The 27,267-nt window shown below is 57.4% G+C and overlaps 1 protein-coding gene across 1 annotated transcript; it reads left to right on the forward strand.

The window, feature by feature from the left end:
• The first annotated feature begins 211 nt into the window (after positions 1-211).
• On the forward strand, positions 212-26,978 carry LOC120397348 (NFX1-type zinc finger-containing protein 1-like). The gene is made up of 14 exons (XM_039523040.1): positions 212-1,585; positions 2,499-2,655; positions 2,986-3,111; positions 4,210-4,355; positions 4,604-4,738; positions 4,870-4,966; positions 5,506-5,638; positions 16,291-16,410; positions 16,963-17,117; positions 18,461-18,606; positions 19,047-19,157; positions 21,562-21,657; positions 23,136-25,568; positions 26,892-26,978. Exons 1-14 carry the CDS (start codon positions 212-214, stop codon positions 26,976-26,978), a joined length of 5,316 nt encoding a protein of 1,771 aa, XP_039378974.1.
• Positions 26,979-27,267: the final 289 nt, after the last annotated feature.

Consider the following 27,267-nt stretch of genomic DNA (forward strand, 5'->3'; position numbering starts at 1 on the left):
GGTTCTCTGATCTCAGCAGAGTGTGCAGATCCCCGAGCTTGGAGTCATGGGGCTAAGTCATTAGTGTGGCGTTAACGAGGAGGCTCTATGGGTCCAGTTCCGTTCTCTGGAGCTGGGTGTGGATCCCCTGTGAGCAGGCAGGGTGGGGCTGGGGGCTTGTTCTGCAGCATCGATTCCTCTTGTCTCTGAGCAGCTCCTGCCCTGCGGAGAAATGTCTGGCCAGAAGAGGAGGTGGCCGGACTGGCCTGAGAGCGCCTGGGGGCCAGGGCCACCGAAAGCTGCCCGGCTCTCCCCGGAGCCAGGGCCCAGCTGGCGGACGGATCCGTGCGCCATCCTCACTGACTTGGGCAAGCTCTGTGACCACAGCCCCCAGCAACTCCTGCCCTTCCTGCTGGACCACGACTACCAGCTGGAGCAGGTCGTGGAGAGCCCCGGCCTGAGCCCCGCCAGGGTGTACATGCTGCTGCGGGCCGTGAAGGTGGCGGTGGAGCGCGCTGGTGAGCCGGAGCTGGTCCAGCCGGTCCTGGCCCTGGTGCTGAGACCAGCTTTCGTGCTCAGGAGCCTGCTGGGCTTCATTGCTGAGCTGGAGAGCTTCCAGCACCAGGACGGGCAGATCTCCCAGGAGGTGATGGAGGACACGGTGGCTGCCCTGCACCATCTGCTGACAGCGTCCCCCGAGCAGACGAAGACCCTCCTCTGCTACCCTGTGGACCTTCTCTTCGCCACTGTCCAAAGACTCCAGAGCCGCGGCTTTCAGTTTACGTGGATCATCCAGAAACGGCTTCACGACACCAAGATCCTGGTGGACTCGGCCTTCCCACGGTGCAGTGCGCCCCTCGCCTCACCAGCCTGGCAGGAGGATTTCCACACCATCCCCATTTTCCCAACCCCGGAGGAGATATTCGTCGACCCTGGGCAGAAGCTGAAGCGCAACCTCCCCGTTGGGAAGTATGCGAGCGACGCGGCCTACCTGGACACGCACTTCCGGCTGCTGCGGGAGGATTTTGTCCGGCCCCTGAGGGCTGGGATCTCGGCTCACTTCTCCCTGCGGAACGTGTTCGGGGGCGCTGGGAAGCAGAGGGGGCTGCGGGTCTATAGGAACGTGCAGCTGGCGACGGTGGGCACCTCCCCAGTCGGTGCCATGTACATGGCCAGGTTCCAGGCCCCGCAGGGCTCCTCCCACACCTCCTCCAAACGGCTGCTGAGCGGCTCCCTGACCTGCCTCATCTCCAGTGACTGTGGCCAGGTGTTGTTTGGGACTGTGGTGGGGGGCAACAGGCCTGGGCTCCTGAAGGGGGCCGTGTGGTTGGACATTAAGGCAAACCACAGCGACCTCCTGACGAGGCACCTGGGGAAAACCAACTTCATCATGGTGGAGTCGCCGGCCTTCTTCGAGTCCTACCGGCACGTGCTGGAGGGGCTGCAGGAGCTGGACCCCACCCAGGTGCCGTTCCAGGACTACGTCGTGCAGTGCCGCACCCCCGTCGCCCCGCCCGCGCACTTCGGAGAGGACGTGACCTTTGACCTCTCTGTTCTGCACCCCACGGGGCGAGCCGACAGAGAGCCCATGGGGGACACATCTGAGGTAGGTCTGGGGAGGCTGGGCCAGGGGTAGGGCACTGGCTTAGGACACAGGGGGTCAATTCGCTGCACCAGCAGGGACTTCCTGAGAGACCTTGGGCAAGTAGCTCCGTGCCTCAGTTTCCCATCTGTACCATGGGGTAAGTGCCCTGCCGAGGGCATGAGGAGACACACGCTGAACAGCAAAGGCGGTGCAGCGCTTTGTGCCCTGCTGCGGGGACGCCGGCAACGAGATGCAGGCCTGGTTACCGGGACTTCGCGCACTCACAGGGGTTTAAAGAGCCAGGCCCCGGGGCCCGGGCGCTCTGCCCGCTGGGGTAACCTGCTGGCTACCGGTGCCGTGGGCTGGTCTGGGGGAGGGGCTGGCGCGTGCCAGCCGCCCGTTTCCATCCCAGCACGAGGGACCAGCCCCCGCAGTGCGTGCCTAGTGTCTGGGATGGGCCCGCGCCCGTGGTGGGGCCCCCCGTGCCGCGGCGACGGCTCTGCTCTCGGTTTAGCGCACAAGCCTGATCAGAGCTAGCGTGGGCATGTCCCCCCAGCTGGCAGTCACGCCCCCAGCTCGCCATGCGGACACAGCCCGTTATTCCTGCTGCCGGGCTGCCCGGCCACTGCCCACTAGACTGTGCCGGACACCCTAGGCCGGCATCGCTGGCGCTCGCCGTCCCAACCGCTCGCTTGGACCGATCTGACCCAGAGTCCCCCGTCCCCCCTCTCGCCCCAGCTTCGCTCCGCCCCGCCCCGCCCCTGCTGGCCTGGTGTCCTGCCCCCTGCCACACCCCTGCTCCAGTGTAGACGCTCAGAAACACCTTCCAGGAGAGGGCAGCAGCGCGTGTCGCCACACCTGGGCCGCCGGCAGGTTGAGCCCATGGAGGGCTCCTAGGAGGTAGTTGAGAACATGCCTGGCTCTTGGCTTGCAGGGGCACGTGACCGCGGTGGACCTGACGGCCGTGAGACCCGGCGACTCCTATATCTGGTCTCCAGAGACATTTCCTCACTTAGACGAGTCTCAGATCTTGGCCATTCGAATGGCCCTGACCAGGGAATTGGTGCTGATCCAGGGCCCACCGGGGACAGGTACGTGCTCTGCTTCCCTGCCCACCACTGCAATGGCTCTGGGCTGCCCTGCGGCTTCAGTGACTCCTGCTCCTCCCCCTGCCTGCCACGATGGCCTGTGAGCCTGACCCCCAGGTGGGTTTTATCCTCCCTGGCCCAGCCGCAGGAGGGGCTGAGCCCACCCCAATGGGGCTTGTGTGCAAGGGAGACGAATGGCTGGAGATGCTGCCTCTGTGGTGTTAACAGCAGCCCCGAGAGCATCTTCGCTGGGCCTCCCCGCTGCAGCAGCAGGGCCTGTGATCGGGTCACAGGCCCCTGCCCCACCAGTGACCACGGGCCGTTTCCTTCCAGGCAAAACCTTCATTGGGCTCCAGATCGTGGAGATCCTGTTGAGGAATCAGTCTCAGTGGTGGAAGGACCAGAGACCCTTCCTGGTCGTCTGCTACACAAACCACGCTCTGGACCAATTTATGGAAGGTACCTGGGACTACCAGGCTCTTGGCATTTGCTCCCAGTCCCTGGGCTTCCAGGGAGCCTCACACAGCACGTTGGGATGCCCCTGTGCTGGCAGCCCCTGGCAAGGCAAGATTGCAGCTGTTCCCCCAGCAAACCCTGTCACAGCTGCACAGCTCAATATGGCCGTCCCTCTGCCCTGCCCCTTGGAGGGGTCTGGCGCCTTCGCGGGTGCTGCGCTCCGGGTACGGCTGTCACAGGCGCTGCGCTCTGGGTACGGCTGTCACGGGTGCTGCGCGCTGGGTACGGCTGTCACGGGTGCTGCGCTCTGGGTACAGCTGTCACGGGTGCTGTGCGCTGGGTACGGCTGTCACGGGCGCTGCGCTCTGGGTACGGCTGTCACGGGCGCTGCGCTCTGAGTACGGCTGTCACAGGTGCTGCGCGCTGGGTACGGCTGTCGTGGGTGCTGAGCTCCGGGTACGGCTGTCACGGGTGCTGAGCTCCGGGTATGGCCGGCCCTGTCCCGGGCACTGCACCCTGGGTACAGCCGGCCCCGGCACGGGCGCTGCGCTCTGGGTACGGCTGTCACGGGCGCTGCGCTCTGGGTACGGCTGTCACGGGCGCTGCGCTCTGGGTACGGCTGTCACGGGCGCTGCGCTCTGGGTACGGCTGTCATGGGTGCTGTGCTCTGAGTATGGCTGTCACAGGTGCTGCGCTCTGGGTACGGCTGTCACGGGTGCTGAGCTCCGGGTACGGCTGTCGCCGGTGCTGCACCCCGGGTACAGCTGGCTGGAGCTGTATTATCAGCCTCACCAGGCAGGCCTGAGCACTGCTGGACATCTCAAGTCGGCACGATCGCTGCCTCTCCCTGCACACTGCACCGTACAGTCCCCCTGCTTCGAGCCCTGAGCAATCCACCCTGTCCCTGTAGGACACGGGCTGGGCTGCGGCCAGGCCCTACCTCCACCCCCACATGGGGCTGACCTGACCTCCAGCGCTTGCGAGGGGTGGGAAGAGGGTTGCTGCCCCAAGAGTTCACAGCCGAGCTGACTAGCAGCATCAGGCCAGGCCAGGGTCTGGGCGGTGGGTCTGTGTGGTCAGTGCCTCTTGCCCGCCATGCAGGGATCCTGCAGTTCCAGCCCTCCGGCGTGGTGCGCATTGGGGGAAGGAGCAGAAGTGACACGGTGGCAGCTTGCTCCTTGAGGAACCTTCGCCAAAAGCAGCTGCCAGCGCTCCTGGGGGCCGCGGAGAAGCACCAGTATGGCCGGGTACGTAGCTGGAGCACGGGGCACGGGGCAGCGCGCGTACTGCGGCCCCAGCAGGGCTCTGGGGTGAGCACCATTGCATGCCCCGGGTACAGCAGTGTGAGGGAGCTGGAGCCAGGCGATAGGGTGTGCTCTGGGGGCTGGGCGGGAGGCCATAGCTAGGGTGAGACCCCACCCCCGGAGCACGGCTCTCCCGCCCTCCCCCGCCCTGTGCCCCGTGCCCATGCCCATGCTCTGTTCGCTCCCCCAAGATGCGGAAGGCCTTGCAGAAGCAGAAGGAGAGCATCACCTACCGCACCGCGGTGCTGGAGCTCCTCCGCCGAGGGATCCTCACGGACGCAGAGCTGGCAGCGGAGATCCACGATGACAAGCTGGAGTGCTCCTGGGTGAGGAGAGGGTGGGGAGGACACAGACCCCAGCTGCCCCTTCCCCCAGGGCTGGGCTCCCCTGGCCAAGCCTGGCCCGGGTGGGCGGCTGGGGCCCCGTCTCAGCGCACGCTGTCTCGGACACTCCACAGAGAGCGGGGCGCTTCGGCATGTGCGACTGGCTGAAGATCTGCCCCGTGGCGCAGGAGGAGAAGCCGTGCCAGGCTCAGGGCAGGGGCAGGAAGGCAGGTGAGTGGCTGGGCAAAGGGCCGGGTGCTGCCCCCGGCGCTGCTCGGAGCTCCTCCTGCAGAGCCCAGGCACACAGGGGCACAGCCCTCACGCCTGCCTGAGCAGGGAACGAGCCAGGGCTGCGGGAGGGGCAGCAACCTGCACGCCAGCTTTTCAGGGGGCTGCTGCAGGCGGAGCAGCTGGAGATGGTGGGTGCAGGGGGCAGGACACCCCCCCGCTAAGCCAGCATGAGCTGTGAGCCTTGAAGCCCTGGGGTGGGAGGCCAGAGCCAGGCCCCAGACCCCGAGGCCAGGGCACATGAGGTGAGAGCTGACCTGCTCTGCTGACGCCCCCCAGGGCAGCTCCGGTCTCTGGAGCTGTGGGGCAGGATTTGGCCATGAGCTCATGGGCCTGTGTCTGCCAGGCACGGCTGGGGCTCCATGGAGCTCCCACCCCGCTAGGGTGACCGGATGGGAGTGGGGGCAGGGGTCACACGCGCCTGTATAAGAAAAAGCCCCAAATATCAGGACATCTGGTCACTTTGCACCCCCCGCCCCCAGGCGCGGAGGAAGAGCTCTGGCCGTGCCACAGGGATGAGCGGGCCCTGGATGACGAGGACGATCTGGACCCTTCCGAGTGGCGGCGGAGCACGGTGGAGGAGAAGTTTGCTTACATCCTCCCCGCTGAGAACAGGTAGAATCCAGGGCCCTGGGCAGACGCCACGTGCCCGTTACTGAGCTCAGCACAGCCCCAGGGCGCGGGCACAGGCCCGGCAGCTCTGCCAGCCTCACGCCGCCCTGTGTCTGTTAGCTGGGACAACACGGCTGGGCCTCAGTGGGGAGGGGAGGCTCACTGGGAGCACAGGCATCACTGCCCCCTCCTGCAGCCATGGCAAAGCTCCAGCCCCCCCAGGCGGGACACAGGGCTGAGCAGCTGCCGCATTCACTGCTGTGCATAGAGCTTGTTAGCCAAAAGGGCTTGTTTCCCCCTGGAGCTTACCTAATTACACCAAGGAGGCACGGAGACAGGAAGACGAGTACCACACCCTTTATTGATCGGTGTCACGGAGTGTGGGGGACCCAGGGCCTTCACCCCCGTGCTCCCTACGATTCACCAGGACTCTCAGCCATCCAGTAAAGCAGAAGGTTTATTTAGACGACAGGAACACAGTCCAACACCGGTCTTGCAGGCACAGATAACCAGATCCCCCCGGTTCGGTCCATCTTGGGGGGCCTCACAGCCCCCCCCCCCCCGGGGATCAGAGCTCGGTCTCCTGACTCCCCTCTCTTCTCCAGCCCACCTTCGTCTCCCAGTCCTCTCCGGCCCCTCCTCTCTCCTCCGCCTCCTTCCTTTGTCTCCCCTGGCCAGAGGTGTCACCTCCCCTCCCCCAGGCCAAGCTCAGCTCACAGTTGAATTCCTGCATCTTCACCTAAACCTCTGGCTCTCCCCTCCCCCGCACAGGCAGTCTGTGCTTCCTACTCCTTCACACCTCTCCCGCCTCCGAGACTGAACTGAGCGGGGTCACTCCAGCCAGTGACCCGGGGAAGTTCGGATCCCCCTACAACCTTATGCCGCCCGCGCCCTTTCCCCACCCCAGTACCCCTGGGGTGCACCCTGGGCTGGGGCCTTCTCCCCACGTTCCAGTCTGGGGGGCTGTGAATCGGGTTCTCTCGGTTCAGAGCCCCCCTTCTGACCCTGGCCCCCCTCTGGACAGGCTCCTCAGGGCGGGGCGAGGGTCTTACAGCCATCTCCCCCCTGTCCCGGGCCTTCCTCCCCCTCTGGCAGACGTCACAGGAGCGGCAGTGCTGCCGGACATGGGCAAAGACCCCAGGCCAGTAATAGTTCTGCAGCAGCCGCTGCTGGGTACGCCAGGCTCCCGGGTGCCCTGAGGGGGGAATGTCATGGGCCTGGCACAGCAGCTGGCGGCGATACTCCTGGGGTACCACCAGCTGCCTCCTGATCCCCCCTGACTCCATCTTCCCTGGGGGAGCCCATTCTCGGTACAGGAGCCCCTTCTCCCACAGGAACCTTTTCCGGCCACCTCGTCCCATGGTCTGTCCCCCCCCGAGGCTGGCCAGGTCCCTTATCCTCCGCAAGGAGGGGTCTTCCCGCACCGCGGCCTGGTACTCAGCCGCTGGGGCAGGGGCGGGGATCTGTCCTCTCTCACCGGCTGGGTCTGGGGCCACAGCCTCTCTGGGCCCTGTCCCTGGGCGTTCCCTCCCTACCGGGTCCGGGTCCGGTGTCTCGGCCAAAGTACTTTCCCCGGGGTCAGGGTGCAGAGCCCTGCGTCGACCCTGACTACGGTTCACGGACAGGGTACCCTGGGTGTTACTTGGCCAGTCCTCGAGGTCCCCCCCCATTAACACCTCCGTGGGCAAATGTGGGTGCACTCCCACGTCCTTGAGGCCCTCCTTGTCCCCCCACTTCAGGTGCACCCTCGCGACAGGCACCTTGAATGGGGTCCCGATCACGCCCCTCAGGTTCAGGTAGGTGTGGGGCACCATCCGATCTGAGCCCACCACCTGCGGCCGGGCCAGCGTCACCTCTGCGCCCGTATCCCAGTACCCAGTGACCTCCTTCCCGTCTACCTCCAGGGGAACAAGGCACTCGCTCCGGAGGGGTAGTCCCGTGCCCACCCTGTAAACCCCAAACTCAGGGCTGGGAGCATCCAGCCCCTCGGAGGGGTCGACCCGGGGCCCCCCTCCCTCCTAAGCAGAAGTGCGGCCCACCCCCCTTTCGTGCGACCGCTGCCCCTCATCCGGCTGGGTCTCTACCAAGTTGACCCGGTGTGGGGTTGGTCTGCTCCGTTTGTCCTGGAGCTTGGGGCACTGGCCCCGTACGTGGCCCGGTTGGCCACATTGATAGCAGCCCATGTCTCGTGGGTCCCCTCGAGGGGGACGGCTGGACCTGACGCCAGATGCTTCCCTTTGGTGGGGGCCCTCCCTCGGCTCCTTCTGGGAGGTCCCATGGTGACTCTCTCTCTGCGTTGAGGCAGATCTGCTCCTTCGAGACTCCTCCCTGCCATCCCCCGCCCGACTGTCCATGTATTGGTCGGCCAGCCGGCCTGCATGCTGCGGGTTCTCCGGCTTCCGGTCCATCAGCCACTGCTTCAGGTCAGACGGGCACTGCGCATACAGGTGCTCCAGTACGACTAGGTCAAGCAGGTCCTCTCTGGTTTGGGCCCCAGCCGTCCACTTGCGGGCGTACCCCTGCGCCCGGTTGACCAGTTGCAGGTATGTGACCTCCCGGGTCTTACGTTGACCCCGGAACCTCTTCCGGTACATCTCCGGGGTCAGCCCAAACTCGCGGAGCAGGGCCTCTTTGAACAGGTTGTAGTCCCGCGCCTCCTCCCCTCTCATTCGGCTGTACACCTCCACGGCGGTGGAGTCCAGTAAGGGGGTGAGGCGCCGGATCCTGTCTGCGGGGTCAACCTGGTGCAGCGCGCAGGCGTTCTCAAAGGCCGTCAGGAAGGTGTCTATGTCCTCCCCCTCCTTACGCGGGGCCAGGAAGTTCGTATCGAAGCTCTTTGTAGGCTTGGGCCCCCCCTCACTCACCGCAGCCGGGGCCTCCCTGTTGTTCAGTTGGGCCATGGCCAGCTCATGTCTGCGCTGCTCCTCCTTATCTCTCGCCTCGAATTCACGTTGGCTTTGTCTTTCCTCATATGCCCTCAGCTCCTTACGCTCCTCCATCTCCATCTCCATCCGTTTGATCTCTCTCTCCAACTCCAGCCGCCTGAGTTCCACGGAGGCCGAGCGTCGTCGGGATGATTCCCGGCTGGCCGGGGGGGTCACGGTGCCCTCCGTAGCTGGGCTCCTCCTCCCCCTCCCCCTAGGCCTAGGGGTGGGGGGTCTCGAGGAGCCCTCAGCGGCCGGCTGACCCCTCCCAGCTGGGACAGACACTGGGGCCTGCGCTGCATCTGCCCGGCTGCTTCCCTCAGAGACAGGGACCGGTTCATTCCTGCGATCTCTCTCCTCCAGCCGGGCAATCAGCTGGGCCTTGGTGAGCCTCCCACTGCGCAGCCCCTTCTGCCTGCACAGCTCCACCAGCTCACACTTGCGCTTCTGGGAATACATCTTCCTGCTGGCCGCTCGCAGGCCGGGGTGTTCGCCGCTCCCCACGGGTTCCAGGGGGACCCCTAGTGTGCCAGTCTTTGAGGTCACCCCCTCTCTGCCAGGGTCGAGCTGCAGACTCCTCCGCCCCGGGGATCGCTCGCTGTGATCCCCCAGGGGACCCTGTTACTGCAAAGTCCTGCTCTCTGGCCACACTCGCCCAGGAGTGAATCGCCCCTTCGTTTTCCTGCTCCCCAGTCACTTACTGCAGGAAGCGCCGTCCACGGGGTGCCGCCGATCCCACCGCTGCCACCAGTTGTCACGGAGTGTGGGGGACCCAGGGCCTTCACCCCCGTGCTCCCTACGATTCACCAGGACTCTCAGCCAGCCAGTAAAGCAGAAGGTTTATTTAGACGACAGGAACACAGTCCAACACCGGTCTTGCAGGCACAGATAACCAGATTCCCCGGTTAGGCCCATCTTGGGGGGCCTCACAGCCCCCCCCCGGGATCAGAGCTCGGTCTCCAGACTCCCCTCTCTTCTCCAGCCCACCTTCTTCTCCCAGTCCAAGCTCAGCTCACCCTTTGAATTCCTGCATCTCACCTAAACCTCTGGCTCTCCCCTCCCCCACACAGACAGTCTGTGCTTCCTACTCCTTCACAATCGGTCAGCTGAGCGGGTGTTCCTCTCGGCTAGTGCCAGAGAAAGAGACACACCTTTCATGGCCAAACGGCCTACCTTTATAGCCGGTAACAAACAACTTAGCCTACGTTTGTCTACGTCATTTGGTTGACCTATAAACCCTGTGGATAATTGGGTACGCAGGATACATATATCATTTTGTGGGGGCTACAAGAGACATACAGCTGTTGAGGATACATTTGTCATTCTGAAGGGGACACAAGATACATCCGTTGACCCTTTGTACTAGATACTTTGGATGCATACATGTGAACGCAGCTGCATACACTTGGGGAGCCAACATATACTTGGGGAGCCAAACAAAACTGATAAGCGAAATAGCTGACTTAGGTAGATACACGGCCTTCAGTCTAATGAGTTCTGTAAGCTTTCCAACACAGTTTGGACAAGCATAACATAACTTTGGTTTACTCAGGCCTAATACGGAAAGGCTTCATTAGCACTATGATTTTTCCAACAACTCCCCCCTTTGAGAATACTCACCAAACCTTTTGGCTGAGTTTTCTCACACTTTGAGGCCAAAAAGCAATGAAGCTCTGCAGAAATATTTACAACTGCTCTTTTAAGCTTAGTCACCCCCAACCCAGGAATGAATGCATGGACAAAAGAGTGGAACCTTGTTCATTTAACAACTAAGGGATTGGGGCACTGACTATAACTCAGGTAGGTATACCTAATGGTTTAATTTCCCAGATGTCTCAGTGAATAATTTAGTCCCATATGCATCCTCCCCATGGACCCGGCAGGATTCGGTATGTGGGAGCCACACCCACCCTAACCGGTCCATATGCTTGGAAGGAGCACTGTAAATGTACACACTTTCATCCAGAAAGTGTCCGAATATGTTTCCATGACCACAGATCAGATGGTACTTCAGATGTGTCTGTAAGGGCAGTGGGCCAAGTCTGGTACTCAAGATTACTCCAAATGGCCATCAGCTGGTCATTCAGGAAATCCTGAAATTTTAAACATACTAGATCCCACTGCAATGCCTTCCCAGCCTCAGTGATATTCAATACCATCTCTGTCAGTAACTTCTGGGTTATAGAACTAAGGGTGGAAATGACATGTAACTCAACTGCTCCAGCCTGTACTTAAGATAGCTGAGCTTAAAAAATAAGGCTAGTGGCCCTTTCTAGTCGGCCCAATTTCTTATTATGTTCTTGGCCTTTAAGAATATTCCAAATGGCTGTTACAATGTTAGCCCCAGCCCACAGGGATCTGCCCAATTTCTTCTTTTTCCAGAGGAAATAACCCAGGCTCTTTGTTGTGCTAATCTAATGGCAGCCCCTTGTGAGCAATCTGGGTATGTAAAAGTGATCTGAAAACTGGATAAAGGCAATGTCATTTAAAATCCAATTAGGAGGGCAATACATACTAAAGGATTTATCCAAAACACACGCAGCCTGTAGAATAAACCCCAAAATTCAATTAATACCACATTTCCAAACAGGATCCCACAAGTTTCTTCCTGCCAGTGTAGAATTTTTGTTTCTTTACCAGGGTCAGTTCTCAATGTCCTTTTTAGTCAGGAATTCCTGGACTTTGGCAATGTCAGCGGAGTGAGTGTTTTTTTTTCTTCTTTCCCAAAACAATTGTAGTTTAGCATTCTACAGGGGAGAGATTATCAGCACATCACCCTGTAATGGTTTTTGATTCTTCTAGAAAAGTTCAAAGGCACAGTAGGTCTGTCAGCGGACAAGGGAGAGGTTAGCTAGCACGTCACCTTGTCCTTTTTCCCTGCTGTCCAGAAGGCACAGTGGAGCTAGAAGAAGGAATAGGCTAATCATATAGGAGAGTTCTCCTTATGTGGACAGGTCTTTTTGCAGTGAGAATCATGGGTCCAAGCAGTCAGTCTTTGGCACTTCACAGCGGTGTTGGTAATCAGCAGGATTCAATAAGGGCCTTTCCAGCGTGGAGCCAAAGCAGTCTTTTGTTGGTGGACCTGTACATTGATCCGGTCTCCAGGTTCCATGGAGTGGCAGGGCTGCTAGGGTCTTCGGGTAGTGCGTCTTTACCTGTGTAAAAAGGAAACCTAACACATTGCATTAGTGTCTTTGCAGATTGTACAGCCCCCCTTTTCTGGTTGTTAGCCAAGTGTCCTTGAACGAAGTCAGTGTATTTTTTTTTTTTGGACTGAGCTTGCTAGTTAAAGTTTTTCTCATTTAACTCGTTCTTTTTCCTTTTCCCCTTTTTGGCTTCCTTTTTTAACCTACAAAGGAAACTTTTACTTTTTTACTTATACACCTTTTGTTAACAATGAACACATACACATTGCTGTTATACAGTACATTAGTCTTATTATTTAATGTATGCCACATATACCCTTCTACTAAAATAACCTTATTAGAGAGCTTTGGAACAACAAGCCAGGACAAGCACACCCACTTTGATGAGTTCATTTAATACAAGCTCTAGTTCAATAGCTTCCCACCATCCCCAGCCCTCTGGCTAGAAATCTGAGGTAGCCAGAAGGATCCCATGTACAATATGGGAGTGGGTTAACTTTTATGTCCTTGCTTCCAAAGACTGTTAGTATGCAATTTGGCCAATGCAGTTTTTTTTCTTTACTTAAGAAAATACATAAGACTTTAGTATATTACATTTTTCTGATGTATTCAAACACTTTGTATTTTAAGTTGAACAAAACAAATATCTGCATTTCAATTCAAGCCTTCTGCTTTATTTCAAACCAGACCATCCCATGAAAATATTAAACACATTCTGGCCACTTGAGACAGACACCACAAGACAGAACATAGAACACAAAACATAATTTTTACTCTGCCAGTAAATCATGGTATGTTGTATGCTGTTTAGCTGGCATTAGTTTTCTTTGATTATCTGAAAGACAAAAACAGAGGTCTACCCCTTTTGGGCAGTCAATTATTGCTTAAAATATACAAATACCCTTGTTGATTTTAGGCAAAACAGGGGAATTACCCCATATTTTCTTGTATATGTTTTATAGGCAGCCCAGGTTTCAGTGGCTTTTACCTTATCAGTTAGATAATTTGCATTAATACAGATGCTGTCAGGCTTGCTATTTACTTTTAACTCCTGCTTTTAAACACTGAAAGAAAACATCACCACTTATAGTGCCTTAGAGCCTAATAAATTTTCATTTACACAGCACTGTATACATTCTTTAGCTAATTCAACAAAATTGTTCATAGCCAAATGATTGCAATCTAATAATTTCTTTGCCTGAATTTATTTACAAACATTTAAAAAAAAACACCAAGAACTTTTCTCTTTAGCATTTTTACAAAGTTCAACTACTACTCCCTCCAGCAACTACAGAGTTAACTCTTCACTCTCCTTCAAATCACTTGCTCTTTCCTTATATCACTTGCTTTGTCTTTCAACAGCCACTTACCAATTCAAATCGCCATTCCAAATATCCTCCTGAGTATTTGAAATCCCCATGCTTATACTCACTTACTTCTTCCTTCCACGAGACCCTCAAAAGTTTCCAACCTGTTCTCCAAGCTCTCTGTCTGTTGCCTGCCCGCCTGGGCCCGATCCTTTTTTTTTTTTTTTTTTTTTTTTTTGCGCTGAACCGTTTCTTTCATGGGCTTCTGCCCCCACCCTTCTGGTTTTTTTCCTAAAACATTTTATTCACAAGACGACCCGAGTCCTCCCTCGTGAGGCTTGCCACCTGGGCAAAACGCATGGCCCACTGGCGTTAACTATTTAATTGCCTCTTGTAGCAAACACACTGCTGTTACGGCGTATGCTGAGCACGAATGGTTACATTTTAACAAGTCCCTGAAGGACTGGTACTTGCTTAGCCAGGGCTTCCTTTTCTCCAACTACTCTATTGCCCAGTCCTGCTACGACTGGGGGTAGATCCTTTCACCTGCCACCCTTCCTGGTCAACCAGGGTGGAGAGAGGAATGCTAAACCCTTCTCCAGTTCTCAGACTTACTGCAGCTGAGAATGGGCACATCTTTAATTATGCAATCCTCAACATATAACACCAACAGAACCAAATAAAACAAACATAAAACAACAAGGGTAAAACAAATAGATGGTGTAAATTCTACAGGGTTCCCCCATTCTCTATTGCTCACCAAACTGTGACAAATTTCTGTTACCAATTTATGCCTCATGTCAGGTGATCAAACTGACACTGCAGGACGTTGCAGGAGGATAGAGAAAATACACCATATAACCAAATTTTAAAGCTTCATTAAAATGATAAAACAACAATGGAGAGTGTTGGGAATGCTCCCACATCACTCAAGAAAGATATAAATGCCCCATACTTACACATATCCAGACTGGCCACGTCTGTATATAACATTCAGAAAAGGGGAATAGGTGGACGGGAGATTATCCTGTATACAGCTTGTTCAGAATTTCCAACATGCTTTCGCTCTTGGGAAGGCTGTTCTTTTACACCCTGGAATCTCCTGCGGTGTCTCTTTCAGAGATTCTAGTCCAGGTCAGCTACCTGTGGCTTCTCCAGTGTCACCAAGCCACACCAGCACCGGCATCCGTCACAAAGTCAGACTGTTGGATCTCACCAAACAGTTAAGCTTTGCAAATGTAATCTCAGTTCTGTAACTTGTACTGCCTTTGGTTTGCTTGACCTTGAGCATAAAACAACTTTCTCTTTTTATCTCTGGGTGAAGCTGAGTTTTAAATTAACCCGTTTCTAGACAAATTGCTCACACTGTGTCAGAGGCTTTTCTTTGGTGATTAAAAGCTCCTCTGAGATATATGATCCTATCTAGATTAAAGGTACCTTTTAATGGGCATTGTTTAGATGGATCTTCACGCGTATAAAGATTCCAATTCTCTAAATACCTGCAGGTTTTAGAACCATAATGTACGTACATATAATATGCTGGGGTACCCTTAGGGGGTGAGGTGGAATGTTTAGACTGTCCCTTACCCACACGGAAAAGAAGGGGGGGGGGAGAGAAGATGGGTTCACACGCTCCTAGACCCGGTTACAGTTTTGGCTTCCAGCATACCAATAGAACAAGAAACAAAAGTACCCCTACCAAAAATAAAAGCCAGCCCTGGGGCTGCTCTAAGTCCCAGTAATTGTTCAGCACGGCCCACGGACTTGTGGAGTTAATGGAATTATTCATTAGCCGTGTCTGAACCTAGGTACCTTAACCAGAAAGCTTTTACCCACACACCTTCCTATTTGTGGGTTCCTTTACCGTTAGGGGCCCAAGGTCCCAACCCGCACTTCGGGGGTGTTAATCCTCAAACCCAGGAGGTAACGCACTTACCACGCCCGGAGTGGCCACGTCTGGCAGGTGGACTCCCCTCTTCTGGTACTGTCTTGCCTCCGTGTCGTTTGGAGTTCTCTATGGAGGGGGCGTAGCCGTCCCGGCCGATTGCGGCGACCGGGCTCGAGCAAACCAATAGCTCAAGGTGGCCACTCTCCTGAGCCGTCCTCGGCCGCGGTCAGCGCCCCAACAGGGAGAGAAGTCGGCGCGAGTCGCCATTTGTTAGCCAAAGGGCTCGTTCTCCCCGGAGCTTACCTAATTACACCAAGGAGGCACGGAGACAGGAAGACGAGTACCACACCCTTTATTGATCGGTCAGCTGAGCGGGTGTTCCTCTCGGCTAGTGCCAGAGAAAGAGACACACCTTTCATGGCCAAACGGCCTACCTTTATAGCCGGTAACAAACAACTTAGCCTACGTTTGTCTACGTCATTTGGTTGACCTATAAACCCTGTGGATAATTGGGTACGCAGGATACATATATCATTTTGTGGGGGCTACAAGAGACATACAGCTGTTGAGGATACATTTGTCATTCTGAAGGGGACACAAGATACATCCGTTGACCCTTTGTACTAGATACTTTGGATGCATACATGTGAACGCAGCTGCATACACTTGGGGAGCCAACATATACTTGGGGAGCCAAACAAAACTGATAAGCGAAATAGCTGACTTAGGTAGATACACGGCCTTCAGTCTAATGAGTTCTGTAAGCTTTCCAACACAGTTTGGACAAGCATAACATAACTTTGGTTTACTCAGGCCTAATACGGAAAGGCTTCATTAGCACTATGATTTTTCCAACAAGCTCAGCTCTCTGCCCTGCGCCAGCACCACGGCCCCCCCCAGCTCCAGCCCCCCCAGGGCGGGACACAGGGCTGAGCAGCCGCCGCATTCACTGCTGTGCATAGAGCTCAGCTCTCTGCCCTGCGCCGGCACCACGGCCCCCCAGCTCCAGCCCCCACCCCAGGGCGGGACACAGGGCTGAGCAGCCGCTGCATTCACTGCTGTGCGTAGAGCTCAGCTCTCTGCCCTGCGCCAGCACCACGACCTCCCAGCTCCGGCCCCCGGCCGTCCTGCTCTGAAAGGGAGACGACGCTGCCGCAGTGTCTGTTGCGCCCCGGGGAATGGCAGCTCCGGGGCGCCCTACATCCCCCTGCCAGCCCGTCTGAGACCTGCCGAGGCAGGGCCCACGGCCATTGGAACGGGTGTGGGAGCTGCGGTCTCCCTGGCTGTGGGTGGTGCCCCGTGGTTGGGGTTCACATGGAGCAGGGCCCGCAGGCTGCAGCCCCCCAAGGCCTCCCCACGCTGCTCAGTCACTGCCCAGTCTCTCCCTCAGCTCCTCACACCAAGGGATGCGCAAATGCTTGGAGGAGGGTGACATCATGACCGACGAGGACGTGGCGAACGTGAGAGACGTCGGGGAGCTGCGGCTGAGGGATCGCTGGCGTCTCTACAGGTCTCCCCACCCCACCCCACCCCCAGGCAGCACCCTCCCTCCCCGAGCCCTCAACCCACAGCATGGCCCTGCCAGGACCCTTCGCCAGCTCCCGGGATGCCAGGTCCTCTGGGAGAGGAGGGTGACACATGCCAGACTTTGACCCCCGAGACCTGAGCACTAGCCCAGGTCGCATGGGAGATGAGGTTAATACGCAGGGCTGCCCTCGGGTCCGTGGAAGGAGCCGGAGCTCTGGCTGGAGGCAAAAACACAGCTCCAGCCAGTACCGGGCCTGCTCCTTGGTGGGAGGGGGCTCCGGGGGGCAGGAGCTAGGGCCTTACTCTGTGTGGGGCCAGGCACGGCCCGTGAGTCGCACCCTGCCGCACGCGGCTGCACGAGCCTGGCCGGAGCAGCCCGAGCTGCACCCTCGCTCTGAGGAGTCCTGCGGGAACGTGAGCCGGACAGCACCCTGTGGAGGTGCAGCACACACTGACCACCGGGCTACCACAGCCCCGGCCCCAGGAGTCCCTGCAGGAGGGCTGGGCCCGGGTTCATTCCCTGCTCCGCACACAGGAGGTGGATGCTGGCCTACGAGCGGCAGCTGAAGGAGACGCTGGTGGAGAAGCTGGAGGAGTACGAGAAGAAAGCAGCCCAGCTAGCGGAGCTGACCTTCCAGGAGGACCTGTGGGTGCTGAAACGCAGCCAGGTCATTGGCATGACGACAACAGGTGAGAACGCGCTCAGCTGCTCCCCACCCTGCACAGCCTGACACAGCCTCAGAGCGTAAGGGCAGACGGGGCCAGCAGATCGTCTGCTCTGCTTTCCTGTGGATCCCAGGCCGCCAGCCGCAGCCTCGCCCGCTCACTAAGCCCAGCTCCTGGAAGGAGAGCAGGCGACCCGGCTGGCATGTGCCACAGGCAGCAAACAGCGAGGGGCACCGGTGTCCGAGGCCCCCAGTGGCAGGGAAAGGATGAAGTGAGACCCCCAGGTAATCCTGGCAAGGGAGCCACGCGCTGCTGTTATTTCTCAAGGCAGGGGCTGTCCATACATTACATAATGCACTGGGGGAGAGGGTCCCCAGTTGTGCCGGTTTGATGCAGTCTTACGAGAGGCAGGTGCGTCTTGAAAAATCACCCCAAAATGTGTTCATTTCTGCCAGCCCCTCAGGCCTGCCCAAACCAGGCGCCCCCCGGCCCCAGAACAAGCCAGCAACGTAATCCCTGCCCCAGAGAGCCTAGACGGGGGGTCAGCAAGGGAGAGCCGCGGCCTGACACAGGAGGGGAGGGGACAGGAAGATCAGGCGGTCAGGCCTGGGGACAGCACAAGGGCTTGGCTGCTGGACGACAGGAGAGTGTGGCCTGTGTGGTCATTATGTTCTTCGGGGGTCACTCGGGGGCCTACTGGAGTGGCCTGGAGGTGGCAGCCATTCTACAGCCTGGGGCTGTACTGCAGAAGCAGCTGAAGGTTTCAATCTTCCTAGAGAAATTGCCTCTCGCGAAGGGATTTCGAGGCAGGGAGGGGGGTGGTGGCTGATGGGTTGAAGAACGTGACCCCTGCAAGGGGAACTGGGGGTTTCCACTGCACTGATGGGGGCCGGGTCTGTGTGCACTGGAGGCCCTGGCAGGGCAGGTCTCTGCCTAGAGCCAGCTCGTACGGTATATTGACCTGGGTCTGGGGCTTGGTCCTTTGGGATCAAGAGAACCTTTTTCTTTTATTGGGGTGTTGGTTTTCATAACCATTTATCCCCAGGACGAGTGCACTGGTGGTGATACTGGGAGACTGGAGTGTCTAAGGGAATTGCTTGTGTGACTTGTGGTTAGCCAGGGAGTGAGAGTGAAGTCCTCTCTGTTTGGGTGGTTGGGGGTGCAAAGGACCCCCGGCCTGGGGCTGTGACTGCCCTGCTCTGAGCAATTTGTACTTTGATTGATACTCTCAGTAGTGTCCCGCCAGAGGCCACATCATGACACCATGGCACCCGCCGGGCACAGCGTGTCCCTCCCCAGTGGGAATTCCCACCTGTGCCAGGCTGCCCTCTCCCCACGTGCTCACCCTGCTTGTTCGTTGCTCCTAGGGGCTGCCAAGTACCGAAAGCTCTTGCAGAAAATCCAGCCCCACACTGTGATTGTGGAAGAGGCAGCAGAGATCCTGGAAGCGCACGTGCTAACCTGCCTCACGCCGGCCTGCAAGCACCTCATCCTGATTGGAGACCACCAGCAGGTAAATACCCCAAAAGCAGCCTCCCCAGCTCATCTGCCCTAGTGCACATCCTGCTACAGCTCCCCTGGACTCCCTTGCTGCCCACAGGGACCACTCCCTTCCCCTGGCACGCCTCCCCGGCACTCTCACGATATGCCCTGCCGTGGCACTGCTGCAATGGCACAGACAGCTGGGAGGTAGGACCTACCAGGAGATCAGTGGCTGGGAGGAGCCGAGTGGGGTGAGGGTGGAGTTTGTGTGTTTGCTGAGATATTAAAGGGGAACTCTGTGATGGCGGCTGCTTCCTTAGAGCTGATCCAGGAGATTAAAGCTCCTCAGCTCCCTTGTAGCTTTGCCTTTCTGGAACCTGGCCATTGATATCAAAATCCAGCCCCTTCCCAATGGCCGAGTGCTGAGTGTCCTGTGCGTGCAGCACCCAGAACTGGCTCCGTGTTTTCCAGCTGCGACCCAAACCCGCCGATTACACCTTGGAGAAGAAGTATTTCCTCGGCATCTCCCTGTTCGAGCGCATGATAAATAATCAGATCCCCTATGTGCAGCTGCTCTATCAGGTGAGTGCCGCTGTCCATGCCTCTGGGAGGGGCCTGGCTGCACCGATGGCTCCCCACGCCCCTCCCTGTGGCAGGGTAGCTGCTCGCTGCCGGCCGCTGGTGACCCTCTCTGGTTGCTGGTGGGAAGGTTGTACAGTGACAATGTATCATCCCCGTCCGCCTGCAGAGCCCCTGAGAGCACTGGCCTGGTTACGAACGCAGACGGTCTCCACAAGATCCTCACTCTGTGGCACAACTCTGGGGAGGGCAGACGGTGTCAGGGTGGGTAATAATGGCGAGTAGCCGAACAGACACCAAGCCAGGACCTCACACGCACTGGGAGGCCTTGGGCTCCTCCCCGGGCAGTATCGACAAAATATGTGTTTCACCAACGCAGCTGATGGGCACAAGGTGAACTATGGCCAGAATTTTCCATGTCCGGGGCCTACTTGGGGGCAGTGAAATAAGCGTCTGGGTTATCGAAAGTGCTGAGCAAGAGCCGCACTAACTGAAGTCACCGGGAGCTGCTCCGTACTCAGCCCCTTTGAGCAGCTGGGCACTTAGGGGCCCAAATCATGGGGGGGCGGCAGCATCACCATAGTTCAGGTTGTGACTTGGTTTCTGTTTAACAGATAGTTTTCCTAAGTGCTGGAAAATCTACAGGCAGACTTGGATTGTAGGTCAGAAGTGTTGTCAAGGGAACTAACATTCATTAAAGAGAGGGAAGAGAAAAGTGTCCAGCCAGCAGCAGCATTAGAATAATGTGACCAGGCCGCATGCGCTTCACCCATTTCCTGAACAACGGGACAGAGTGTGATCAAAGAAAAGTAGCTGTGATGCTCATTAATGATGCATCAGGACAGGCATCTGTAACGGAGAGCCCTATCGTAAGGCTGGGTATAAGGAGCCCAGTGGCTGATGCAGCACCAGGATACAGGCCTCTGTATCTTAGGGTTAGCACGAGAAACAAATGCAGAAAATACATTGCAATTTCTGCACTAACTCATCCAGTCTACACAAACCACTGATTTCAACCCCCCTCAAAGTGCTGAACTTCCTTGGAAGTGGGGTCTGAAGGAATGTGGGACACTGGAAAAAAAAATAACCTCATTGCAAATCTCAATTGATCTTTTCCCCCCACAAACTGCTACTAAAAAACCAAGCTGTGCCCAACCGAGAACATACATTTGAAAACGAGACTCTGCCCGAAACGGCAGAGTTTGTATAAACGTGGTCCCCCTGCTAGACGGGAAATCCAGATGTAACCATCTCAAGAGCTCCCACCACCCTGCCTCAGGGCTGCTGTGTCCCATCAGGGCCATGTGTCGAGTCAGTGGCGAGAGTTGGGGTCATTTGGTCAAATGGTTCCTCAGGTGAAGGTCTCCCCACCCAACGAGGAGCTGGTCTGGACACTGAAATTGTTCTAAACCCACATACATGGTGCGATTGTCAGGGGCCAGCCCAGCTCCGACAGCTGCTGGCCAACTCCCGAACTTGGCTGCTAGGCAGTTCATGAGCCCTTGTTCCAATCCCTGCTCCCCTCCGGGTTCAGATTCTAGCTCCGATCCCCAGCTCTGACTCTAGCGTTCAGCTCCAGGGGACCCTCTGGCTCCGGCATTCGGCTTCTGTCCCCTCGGCTCATTTCCTGTGCCCTGCCCCCCCGGGCCCAGCTCTAAGTGGAAGGTCGAATGCTCACGTCCACCATTAGGCCCGTCCTCGTGACAGCAAGTGTCTTGAGTGTTGGTATTTCCCAGGAGAGAGTCACTGCGCGAGGCAGAACAGCCACGGGGATGAACGGAGCAGTTCGCAGCGTGCGGAGCAACTGTGTTCAGCTCCAGGCACAGGCTCTACCCCCACCCACCCCACCCCACCCCACCCCTTCCCCCAAGGCCACACCCCATCTCGGCCAGCCCCCCCCCCCCCCTTCCCCCAAGGCCACACCCCACCTCTCCTGCCACCACCCCACCCCTCCTCTCCCCGCCCCCACTCCACCCCTTCTCCCAAGGCCCCTCCTCTCTGCTCAGCTTCTTTCCCGGGCCAGGAGGTCACCTGACCCCTTTGTCTCCAACACCTTTAGCCAGCACCTTTGCAGGGAGGGGCCCGGCCATCAGTTGCTAGGAGACAGAGTGTCAGGCATTCGACCTTCTGCTTTGCTAGATACTTAGAGGCCTGCACCCAGCATTCCCAGCCCCCAGTACGAACAGTCCCACTTCGTCACACCATCAGCCCCACAGTCCAGTCTAGTGCTGGCTTTGAGGAACGCTCCAATCTCTTCATCAAAGAGCTAGCAGCTACCAGCGCGAAGCAGGTGGAACGGTAACAAACATGGAGCAAACAGTTAATCCACGGCCAAGGGAGGTTTTGAAATAGTTACCAAAGAGTAACTGTGGCTCTCAGCTGGGTGTCCCGCTCTTGTCTCAAACAGCACCGCATGCGCCCCGAGATTTCCCAGCTGCTGGTCCCGCTCTTCTACAAACAGCTCAAAGACCATGAAGCCGTCGCAGAATATGAACAGATCAAGGTAGGTGGAGACATTTCCCGTAGCTGGGAAATCCGGCTGCCTGTGTCACAACGTGACGGAGCCACCTGCCGGCCCGGGGCGAGCGAGGGCGTGGTTATTGCCAAAGGGAGTCTGATTGATTAGACGCAGCCCACTGAAGCCGTTAACAAGCCCAAGGTAGAGCAAGAGACCAGCTGCAGGCCTGGCTGCTCCCATCCTTCTGCCGTGGCTCACCAAAGGGGCCTGCCACGTGCGCCTCAGGGCGGGGTTTATTTATCAGTCTAGGTTTCCTCTGGCTCCAGCTGAAGCCAACAGGACCAGCTGGTGGAGGCTCTGTTGGGTCCTGGGACTGGGGCATTTGTGAGAGCAGCTATTTCTCCCCTACTTAGGCCTGTCAGGCAGCACTGCAGCCCCCCGGTGCGGTGAATAGGGAGTTGCCCAAGGCTGGCTTGTTTCCTTCGGTTTGTTCTCATCCTCATCTGCAGGGCTGGCTGGAGAACACGGGGGAAATATCCCCCGAAACGTTTGAGCAGATTTTAAAGGTTCAGCGAGTTCTGGCTGCTCGGGAAGCTGGAGGGAAACAAAGGAAACATCCTCAGTTAACCATTCAGGGAGGATATCTGCAGAACAGAAATTTCAAACTTTCCCAGCCAGCCGTAGTCATTTTGATGTGTGTGCTCCCAGGTGTCTGGTGTGGGGAGCTCTTCCTCCTGCCTGGGGAGGCCAAGGGGAGTTTTAATGGTTAACTAACACACACACACACACACACACACACACACACAAAAAGAGGCACTTTGAAGGAAAAATAAACACATGGGGTGCCCTAAGCACTAGATCATCCTTCCTCCCAGAGGTAAGAGGCTCCTTCGTGCTCATCCTCGGCACCTTGGTTTTAAACAAGCCTCGGACCTGTAATTCTATGCTACTGCTGAGGTGTGACCAGCAGCGTCAGGAAGTGGGATCTGAACCCGTCTCCATGGGAGATGAGCTGCAAACAAGCAAATGACCCATATTTAGACTAGTTTCTCCTGCCTACCCCGGGGGTTAGCGGTAGTTCAATTTTTGCATGGAATCCCTCTTCGCTGCTCCTGGAAACGTGCCCTGTTCTGTAGCCGCCAGTAGTGGGCAAGGTGCTTCACAGGGGCTCAGAAGAGAGGCCAAACGCTTCTGCTCTAGCACCACCTCAGAAGCTGCAGGCAGGACGCCATTCGCAGCCCACGGTATCTGCAGCTCGCGGTCTAAGTAGCATAGTGTTTCTGGCGCAGAATGGCCGCCCATTCCCTCCCCTCGGCTGCGGCTGAATGAGCTGGTACCACCTGTAAAGCTCTTTGGGACAAAAGGGGTTAAAGGAATAGCAAGGGTTACTGGGCGGTTACTGGATCCCAGCTCCTTGGCCTCGGGCGGGACAGCTCTGCCTCCTCCCAGTTACACGGAAATAGTAGCAGTCACTTAATTTTAAAACATGCTCAACTATGTGTGCCAACTATCCCTGCCTGCAGGGCGTGGAGAGCAGCGTCTTCTTCATCCAGCACACAGCGGCCGAGAGCCACAGTGCTGACTCCGAGAGCTACAGCAACAGGTTTGAGGCTTCATTCCTGGTCTCGCTGAGCAGATACCTCCTGGAGCAGGGATACGACGAGAGCCAAGTCACCATTCTGACCCCCTACCACGGCCAGGTGCTGAAGATCCGCACACTGCTGAGGAGCAGAGACATGGGAGACGTGGCTGTCCACGCCGTGGATGACTTCCAAGGGGAGGAGAATGACATCGTTCTTCTCTCGCTAGTACGAAGCAACACAGAAGGGAGGATTGGTTTCCTCCAGGATAAAAATCGGCTCTGTGTGGCTTTCTCACGGGCCAGGAAGGGCTTCTATTGCATTGGAAACCTAGCTGGCATTGCAGCTGGGTCCAACGGCAATCTGTGGAAAGATATTCTACGTCTCCTAAAGAGAAAGAAACTTATGGGGGAAGGGCTGACGCTGGTGTGTCAAAATCACCCCGATACCAAGACAGTGGTGAACGAGAGTTCGGACTTCAGTAAAATCCCTGACGGAGGCTGCACGCTCCAGTGCCAAACCCGGCTGGAATGTGGCCACCCCTGCACGCGCCGCTGCCACCCGTACGACAGGGATCACAGCCTATACGTTTGCCAGTTCCCGTGCTCCAAGCTGTGTGAGCTCAACCACAGGTGTCCGAGAAAGTGCAAGGAACCGTGCGAACCTTGTTCCGTGGAAGTGGAAAAAGTCATTCCAAAGTGTGGGCACCTCCAGACCATCCCCTGTCACATGCCAGCTGATCACTGGCTCTGCCAAGAGCCATGCAAGCAGCTTCTGGAATGCAAACACCCATGCACGCGCCGCTGTGGGGAAGCCTGCAGCACCTGCAGGTGCAAGGAAATGGTTGACGTTACTCTGCCCTGTTCTCACGTAATGAGAACTGAATGCCACAAGCAGAAAATGCCTCTGACCTGCCTTGAGACATGCAAACAGAAACTTGAGTGTGGACACCACTGCAAAGGAAACTGCTCTGAATGTGTGCAGGGCAGGCTGCACGTCCACTGCCGTAACAAGTGCACAAGGGTCCTTCTGTGTTCCCACCAGTGCCAGGAATCGTGTTTTGAGAACTGTCCTCCATGCAAGAGAAAATGCCCCAACAAGTGCAGACACAGCCACTGCGATAAGCCATGCGGGGAGATCTGTTTTCCCTGTATACAGCCCTGTTCCTGGAAATGCAGGCATTACCGGTGCACACAACTGTGCTCCGAGATGTGCAATCGCCCCCGCTGCAATGAGCCCTGCCAAAAATCACTCAAATGCAGCCACCCCTGCGCAGGCCTTTGTGGAGAGCCGTGTCCGCCCAAGTGTCGCACGTGCCACAGAGACGAGCTGGCAGAGATTTTATTTGGGGATGAAGACGAGCCAGAGGCCCGTTTCGTTGTCCTAGAAGACTGTGGACACATTTTGGAGGTGCAGGGCCTGGATCGCTGGATGGATGGTGAGCCAGACAACGCCCAGGCCCAACACGTCCAGCTGAAGGTGTGCCCCAAATGCACGACACCCATCCAGCACAACACGCGTTACAACAACGTGATCAAGGCCATACAGCAAAAAATCAAGGAGATCAAATTGAAGATTCAGGGAAACAGGGAAGAACTTGAAGCTGGAAAGCAGCAACTGCTCCTTCGGCTGAACAGCGACAGAGACCTCGTGGCCTGGACGGGTATGGAGAGAAGCATTATGAACACTGTCTCCCGGCAGAGCCTTCTGGACTTGGAGAATACCCTAAATTTCTTTGCAAGTCTCTCCAGACTGAGGCAACAAGCGAAGAAGTGCACAGTGGCGAGAGAACGCAATTTGAAAAGGAAGATTGAGGCTGTGGAGCACTGGATCGGCAGGAACAGACGCGCCTTCACAGCTCAGCAGCTCAGGGAGTGCAGGAATGAGATCAAGAGGATATCGTACCTGGGAAACATCTTTGAGCGGCTGAGTGGCTACGAAAACAAACAAGCATCGTTACCCACCGAGGCCAGGGCACTTGCTAACGAAGCCATAGGCGTCCTCCAGCAGCAGGACCCTTTCACCCAGAGTCGGGAGGAATCTCTCCAGAGGGTGCTGGAGAAGATTGATGAGTGGCTTCCTGCTGCAGGACTGCAGCTCTCCGAGGCAGAGAGGGTCATGATAACAGAGGCCATGCAATTCGGCAGGGGCCACTGGTACAGGTGCCCTCAGGGGCATTTGTACACGATTGGGGAATGCGGCCGCCCAATGCAGCAGAGCAGCTGCCCTGAGTGCGGAGCTACCATTGGGGGGCAAAACCACACGCTCACTCGGGATAACGTCGCCGACGATCAAATACTGGAATCCACTAGTGCACAGGAGCGAGAACCACGTCTACAGGACAGTATCTTAGCTCTGCCCCGCTCCCGCGATCAGGCATGGTCACCGCCCCCTCGCCTGCCCAGCCCCCACCCTCAGCCAGACTCACCGCCCTCTGCATCCCCCAGCCCCCACCCTCAGCCAGACTCGCCGCCCTCTGCATCCCCAGCCCCACCCTCAGCCAGACTCGCCCCCTCGCCCGCCCAGCCCCGCCCTCAGCCGGACTCACCCCCTCGCCCGCCCAGCCCCGCCCTCAGCCGGACTCTCGCCGCCCCTGCATCACCCAGCCCCACCCTCAGCCAGACTCGCGCCCCTCGCCCGCCCAGCCCCACCCTCAGCCGGACTCGCCCCTCGCCCATGCAGCCCCGCCCTCAGCCAGACTCACCGCCCCCTCGCCCGCCCAGCCGCCACCCTCAGCCCGACTCACCGCCCCCTGCATCACCCAGCCCCCACCCTCAGCCGGACTCATTGCTCCCTCGCCCGCCCAGCCCCACCCTCAGCCGGACTCACCGCCCCCTCGCCTGCCCAGCCCTCACCCTCAGCCGGACTCACCCTCCCCTCGCCCGCCCAGCCTCCACCCTCAGCCGGACTCACCGCCCCCTCGCCTGCCCAGCCCCCACCCTCAGCCGGACTCACCAATCCAGCCCCCCCTGCCAGCTGGCCTTGCCAACCCCCTGCCTGCTGTCAGGCACCGCAGGCCTCGAACCCAGGCCCCTGGGCGTGCCAAGCAGGCACCTTACTCTTTGCGCTACCGCGCGTCAAGGCAGGGAAACTGCTGCTAATGCTCCACCTGCTGAGTCAGCGGGGTCAGGTGACTAGCAGCAGACGGCTGATTGGACACCACTGGGCATAAAGCTTCTTGTTCCTGTCCCACTCTTTGCCTGAGCAATCTGGCACCAGGCCTGGCGCTGACCCCTCCCCCACAACCAAGTTCCTGGCTCCTTGCCTGGTTCCCCTCCTTGTTCCTCATCCCGACCCCAGTTATTGACTCCGGCTTTCACACCTGACGTGGCTTCTGACTCTGACTCGTCCTGTGACCCTTGCTGTGATTCCTGTCCACGACCCTGACTCTGCTCTGAGCTTTGACCAGTAGGTGAAACTGCCCCCCTATGGGCCCTGACAGTTTGCTCAAACTCCCTCGGTCTCTTCCGGGACTTATTGCTGTTCCCCTGAACTGAGTATGGACACTGCTGGGTCTTCCGCCACACCGATGCCCCAGGGGCCTGTGCGTCTGCAGGAACACATCACTGTCTTCCAGGCTGATACCCAGAGCCTGAGAGATCATGTATGGCAACTACAGACAGAAAACTTCTCCCTGCAGAAACACATTGCAGCTCTCAGAGCAGCTGCAGGTACCCGGGTCTCCTCTTGTGACACCAGCTGGGTAACCAGCCCGAGTTCTGCTCGCAGAGATACACCATGGCACCATCTGCAAGACTCCTGTTTATGCTCCAACCCCAGGAATAGGCCATGGACCAGGTCAAGGTGGGGCAGCTACTTAACTTGGAGATGCCTATGCTAGAGACTTCGCGATAAGCAAGACCCCCCCCTGTGCTGACATGCTGGGCTTCTTTCCTGCACGCATCTGCTACCATTTGTGACAAATCGGCTAAAGCCCACATGGCGGAGATTGCCTTATGTAAGGGGTTGGCCCCTTCCTATGTCGCCCAGTTTAGATACTTGGCCACAGACAGCATCTGGAATGATGTCCCACTCCTCCATCAGTTTCAGTCCAATCGGTGTGATGAATTAAAGG

Source organism: Mauremys reevesii, linkage group 2 (genome assembly GCF_016161935.1).
Source record: "Mauremys reevesii isolate NIE-2019 linkage group 2, ASM1616193v1, whole genome shotgun sequence".
Classification (NCBI taxonomy): Eukaryota; Metazoa; Chordata; order Testudines; family Geoemydidae; genus Mauremys; species Mauremys reevesii.